Source organism: Myripristis murdjan, chromosome 11 (genome assembly GCF_902150065.1).
Source record: "Myripristis murdjan chromosome 11, fMyrMur1.1, whole genome shotgun sequence".
Lineage (NCBI taxonomy): Eukaryota > Metazoa > Chordata > Actinopteri > Holocentriformes > Holocentridae > Myripristis > Myripristis murdjan.
In genome coordinates, this window is record NC_043990.1 from 10,799,146 (window position 1) to 10,805,662 (window position 6,517).

Genomic DNA, 6,517 nt, shown 5'->3' on the forward strand with positions numbered 1-6,517 from the left:
CTCAAAAACTGTTTTAAATAGACAAATATCATATGGTAGCTATTGAAATATAGGATAATAAAAAGCAGCTTATGAACTCTCAATTGAATGCTAAGTTCCAATTGGAAAAAGTGACTCTTGTGATGTTTTTTTCCTTTTTCTTTTATTAGGAAAAATGTTAGAGGCGACTATAAAACTTTCCTTGGAAATTTGCCAAGACGACTTGATCCAGTTTTACCATTCACCATTGTTCGGAGGTGAACTGTGTCATAAAATAGGAGAAAAAAAAATCTTAAAAGCACATCGTGACAGTCGACGCCGTAGGTGCCATCGCCCAGCTGTGCGCGCCTTTCTGTTCCCCAGGATATTCTGGGGGTAAAAAAAAAAAAAAAAAAAAAAAAAAACACCTCCAGCAAAGTGTCAGTGCTCTCTATTGTCTTCTTGGTGATATCACTAACTGAATTAGCGGGTTTTCAGGCGAAAGCTAGATACCGGCGCACCCATATGTGCCTTCCAGGTGCGCACTGCGCTCTCTGACGCGCCCAGCGGGGTCCCCGGTCACACGTTGCCTTGTGGCCCCGTGCGCCGATTATACAGTGTCACCTAGACCGAGGGGTGTGCTTGGGGTGAGGACACTGCAGGGATGCAGAAAAAGGTAATCCATACACCTTTTCAGCTTTCTATTTGAGTACACTACTTTCTTAGTTTGATTTAAATCTTGATGAGGTCGCCTATATGCGCGGGAATGTGAAAATAGGGCTTTTATGGGAAAATGAGTTTATGTTCTCTGTTTTTCAAGAAATAGCTTAGGCCACATAGTTTATCCACCATACACACAGGCGGGCTATAATCATTCTAAAACACAGTGGCTTTATACAACGTGGAGTCATGTGCATCCCAAAAACGTGGACTCTTCGTTGAAACTTGTCTGTGACACCAAAAATACCACCCTGCCCGCACGGATCTTCGCATTAAGTCGAGTTTTTCGGCTTGTATGCTTTGTCTCGGTGAATTTATTACGACTGTTAACTGCCCTAAAAAAAGGGACGGTTTACAAAATTACCATCACAGGCAGTTTTGCTCTTGCACAGCCTTTAATGGAGGTTTGGTGTCGGTGCGTCTTTCTCCAGTCTCGACAATATCAGTGTAAACATGTTATCCGTCCTGCTTCGCCTCTTCTGATGCATCGCCTACATCCTGCTCAAGCCAGCGAACAACGGATCAATATGTAAATTCGCTCACACTTTCACTGCGATGCCTGCGTCCAAGAGAGGCGATAAGCTTAAAACATAAGCAGGAGTTAGGAGGCATATAGCCGGGGATTATCCCAAACTTGCCCCGGGGTTTGGCTCTCTTGCGCGCAACTGGACCGCGCGTCTGTTCGCCGGGGCCGGATAGGACCTGCAGGGCCCCGGGGCGCAGACTGACAGGCTCCCCGGGGGCCTCACGGCGAGGGCCCCGCCAACCGGCTCAGCTCAGACTGGAGATTACAGGGTGGCAATGAGGCTGGTATCTCTGCGCGCACACACAAACACACACACACACATACACATACACAGGCGCACATGCACCCGCGTCCAAGGAAAGAGGTGAGATGTTCTCGGAGCGCCCGAGGCGGCGGCTATGCCCGTAAAGATTGACGCTTGTTCCTCACACGGCTATCACACTCCCTGCAGAACACACACTCCCTGCCCCGTGTGATGAGCCGATACAAACCAACTTTGTTCAGCTGACAAAGAGGCAATTGTTAACTGAAAGGTCATTTTGCCAGCGGCTGGAATACATGTTTTCAACAACTAATCTATAGAAGATTAAAACTGCCCTGCCTTGCTCCTATCTGCACTGAGAGAGCTTTGATAAACCTCCTCCCCCCCTTGAAAGCAACATGGTTATTTACACTGAAACGAAGGCCCTTGGATTTTGATGGCTTTAAGGAGGCATTATCTTCCAGCTCCTTGGACTACCCTTCAAATTAATCTATTAAAAACTGATGTTGCTGACGAGCTGCAAAATGTGATTATGAAATAGCTGCGTTTGAGAGCCCCGGGGCCTGGCTCTTATTTGTCAGAAACCTTGTGGGTCAGGTCATTGATGGAGTTAAGCGTTATGTGGATAGAAAAAAAAGAAGACACTTAATTTTCAGGTATAAGGTTATTTTATTCATAGACTTTATTTTTTATCATAAACATCTTACTTGCTACATTTACAGCATCTTTTCAGAATATAAATAATTTCTAAAACAGGTAATCTTGCACAATATTTTTCTGTATCTTCTTGGTGGGTGTTTTCTAGGTCAGCAGAGACAAACAAGAACACACACACACACACACATACACACATACATACACGTATGACATCATAATATAAATATCATATTAAACTCATGATCTTTAATCATAATACATCCCGTGTCACACCTTTTAATACATTGGTTTGGTGCAGGTAGAGGAATGAAGTCCTCCTCACTGAAGAAGACTTGAATACATTTATTTAAGCTCTGGGTGGGACACCAATAAAGCAAAACAAACAAACAAACAAATAAATAAGACAAGAGAAGACATGGCATCAATGCCATCACCAACATCAGTGTAAAATCTCAAGCAATCAGAGAGGATGATGGGAGATTGTCTTATTTTCAGGGGGAATGTCTTTAGGATACAAGAAAACAGAGCAAAGAATCGTATCCAGTTGCCCTAAAATTGATTTTTGACTTCCACTCCTCTGATCAGCTCACACAGGCCCTGTCTGTTAACCACTTCCTGTTCTTGAGGGATCCCATCTCTATGATTGGCTGACGGCCGTGGCTGGTGGGGCGGTGGCGGTGGAGACAGCGGCGGCGGCGCCCATCCGCAGCAGTTCCTTCCTGTGTGTGAGGATGACGTCGAAGCTGGACTGCAGGCGGTTCTGCTGCTCCTGGACGCGGCCCTGCAGGGTGCGCACCCAGCGGATCAGTGCCAGGCGGCGGTACATGGTCAGCTGCACCTGATGCTTCTCCATCTCCTGGGCCTTGAACCGCTCCCGGTCCCGCAGCGTCCAGACGGCGTCCATCAGCTCCGGCAGCTCACCGTCCGAGTCTGAAGACTGGTCGTCGTCTTCGTCTTCTCTGTCGTCCTCCAGGCTGGCTCCTGGTTGGGGCTTCCGGCTGACAATCCTTTGTCTTCCCATTGGTTCCCTGTTGCTGCTGTCCCACTTCCTGGTTGGGTCGGTCTCCATGGCACCACCGCGCTGGTGGGACTTTGGTTCCCCGACACCAACACGGTCCCAGCCTCCCATCAGCACCCCCTCTCCTCCGCTCTCCATGTTGAGGGATGACATGCTGCCAGATTGGTAGCTGATCTCGAACTCAGAGTCGCTGTCTCCCCACTCGTCGTCCTCCACCCCCTCCTCTTCCTCCTCTTCCTCCCCTCCTCTGAAACCCACACTCCATTTCCTCCTCTGCAGTGCCCCCTCTTTTGCCTCCCTCACCTTTTCATCATTTTTGCTCATCATTATCCTGCCCCCTCCTGTCTCTTCTTCCATCTTCCCTTCCTCTGCTCCGTCGGGGGGCACTCGGCCATATCCATCATCCCCGCTCTCGATCTCAGGCAGGGGCTCTAGGGGGCTCCAGCAGGGCAGGCGCGAGCGGGGCGACAGGAGCCCCGGGTTGTGGTGGTACCCAGACGGCGCCGAAGAGCTCGGGGGGTCGCGACCCATCGGACCCAGGTTGCGGGGACGCACCTGGTTTCGGTTCTCATCTCCTCCTCTGCTCCCGGTCATCATGACACCCTCGTCATCCTTGCTAGGCAGGAAGTTGAAGTTGCCATCCTTGTCGCACTTCCTGTTTCGCAGCAAGGGGGAGGAGACATCGTCGGTGCCTCCCTGCCCTCTGTAGGCCGAGTTCAGGGGTCGGTCCTGGTGGTGGAGCATCCCTGGCCTCGACTGAGCCTCACTGAAAAGACAAGGAGAAGAAGACAGGGTGTCAGTGAATCAGTGAGATCAAGGTCAGTCTGCACGGATTTACAACTCCTATCCAACTCACTCACTATGCCAAACTCATTTCCAAGTTATAAGTAAACATGTTTGATATCACCCAAGTGCCCCACACACAACACCCTCTGCCCCCTCCCCACCTCCCCTCCCCTCCCTTCACCTCCCACCCCACCCCTCCCCCCTCCTAGGTCGCACCACTTCTTGTTTATTATGTCTGTAACTACGGGCTGGTCTGCGCACTCCACTTCTATTAGCATCAAATATTTACATGTCTCCTTAGAATGGAAATTTCTCTAATCCTGACTTCGGGGTGCTGTCAATCAATCCTCCTCTCCTCCCCAGTGATGCACGCGCGGGCATGTGGTGCTGAAGGACAGCGACCGAGGAGGCGCTCGGGAGCGCGCCTGCGGGAGCCGACTCGCTCCCTCGCTCGACATAAAATATTCACTAAACATCGAACACACTGATTGCCCATGTGAGGACTCACTAATTCTGATATCATATATTAACAGAGTTCGCATAATGTGAGACGAGGAAAAATCTCCGCTTTGCTATTGAACGTGCCACAAACCTATTTCGTGCCCATGAAGCCCACCAACATTATTCTGGTGCAATTTAACGCGATGAAGAGAGGAAAATAACCACCGGAGCGACGCAGCTGTTGGCTTTAAGTGTCTAAAATGTAAAATCCGAAGCCTGTTTACACTCGAGTGACGCTAGGAAACATCAAAAAAGGCGAGCAGAGTAATGGCGTTGTGCGGCTGCATAGCCTAGAATATAGGTTACCGTTTTATAAACAACTGGCACTGAAGGATTTATGTATAGATTTTAAAAAACGGACTTATAAAAGACAGAGACCGGAGAGGAATATATGACGACGCGGAATTTGTAAAATCACGAGAAAATTAAAAGAGAACCATAGAAGTGTTTTTTTTTTTTTTTTTTTTAATCTTCGTTGCGCGTTATGTAAGAGTCAGATGCAGCGGCGCTCACCCCATATCTGCGCTGTCTCCTCTCTGTTAAAACACCCTCGGCCCTTCCTTTATTCCTATTTGCCGGTTGCATAAATCAAGGCTGATACCGACGAGTATGAATCCCCGTCTTTTTAGCGCGAGGCCCTGGTTTGTTCTTACCTTCACGGGATGGCTTTTAGGCGGAGAAGCTGGATATACTGCGCCCTCCCTGTTTTTTCCCCTCCTCCGACCCTCCTATGTGATGTTTATCTTCCTCTTCCTCTCGACAGCCCCGCTCCTCCCTTCCTCCCTTTCCTCCGTGCCTCCTATCGGCTCTCCTGCTGCTGCTGCTCTGGGAGAATAGACTGACTAACACTTCCTAAACTGGGCTGGGACGGTATATACAAAGGGGGGGAATTTCACAGAAATTAGGCAAAAAAAAAAAATTTAGCTGGGAATAGGAGTGCACACAGCTGGGGTTACATAATTGGGATGGCTGTCATGTTATAGCTATCCTGCACTGAGATGGAGGCTTCAGAGCCATGATGGCATGGATGAGTGAGTGTAAAAATGAATGAATGAATATCAATTAATATTTTAGCGTCTTACATACAAGCTGTCCAGCCCTATATGCACTTTCAAGACACTGTCAAACAATGCAAGTGTGAGTAATGCCTCACTGTACAACCAGAAGAATACATGACAAATTGGTCTTCAACTCTGCTGGACCCATTAATGGGTTTGCAGAGCGGCATGACTTTATTTTGAAACTCCCAAGGTTTCCAGAGGTACCAAGTATGTCCTGCTGAGTTACAGGGAAATGTGTATAAAATGAAGCACAAGACATCTGGATATTTTCTTTTTGATGAGATTATTTTTCTTTATACTCAAGGGGAAATATAAGGAAAATCAGGGTTTCAGATTTTAAGGTAAGCATCTAAACACAGATAAATGAAGGTACACAAATACCACAAGTCATCGGAGCCAAACACCAAACCTATTTATACAAGCATGTGTTGGAGTGTAGACAGATCTGAGTTAAACAAAAAGTGTGGTTTGCTCAACCTTTAGAAATAACATTGTCTGTTTTAAAAACGTGTTGTTTAAGCAGTTCTTCCATCTTTACAGTTTCATCAGACCAGACCAGATCAGGTTCAAACAATGGAGATCTTAAGTCATCATGTAAGGTACAGAAGAAAAAAAAAAAAACATAAAACACAGTTAAATTGGCTGTACATGCCCTGAGTCAAAAAGTACAGAAATAGTCCTATGATCATTACTCAATATGTTTCTGTGGTACACAGCAGTGAGTGTAAAGTGACCGTGTAATAACAGAGAGGGGGGAAAAAAATCCCTCCTAAAACACTGGAACACTGTTAAAAATAGCTGTTGGCAATGTGACTTGCAGTTTGGTGGTTGTTTTTTCTTATGACGTGATTTCACACCGAGATATTTCCAGCAGTGGAGTAGAGGAGCAGAAAATTCTTCTGCTCTGTTTAACATATGTGGTAAAATAAAGAAGTCTTCCAGAAACCCTTGGTTACAGGAGGGAGAGCCATCCAGTCGTCACAGAGAGGCCGCCGGTTTCTCCAGCCTCAGTTGACCAGAATGCAGCG

The 6,517-nt window shown here is 47.3% G+C and overlaps 1 protein-coding gene across 2 annotated transcripts; it reads right to left on the minus strand.

Moving 5' to 3' along the window:
• Positions 1-2,115: 2,115 nt before the first annotated feature.
• c19h1orf216 (chromosome 19 C1orf216 homolog) lies at positions 2,116-5,237 on the minus strand. Of its 2 annotated transcripts, none has more exons than XM_030062862.1 (2): positions 5,082-5,237; positions 2,116-3,907 (listed from the first exon to the last, which is right to left on the minus strand). In XM_030062862.1, exon 2 carries the CDS (start codon positions 3,883-3,885, stop codon positions 2,761-2,763), a length of 1,125 nt encoding a protein of 374 aa, XP_029918722.1. In that variant the 5' UTR covers positions 3,886-3,907; positions 5,082-5,237; the 3' UTR covers positions 2,116-2,760. The 2 variants fall into 2 exon arrangements, with proteins under 2 accessions (XP_029918722.1, XP_029918721.1); XM_030062861.1 differs by lacking the exon at positions 5,082-5,237 and adding an exon at positions 4,942-5,068.
• Positions 5,238-6,517: the final 1,280 nt, after the last annotated feature.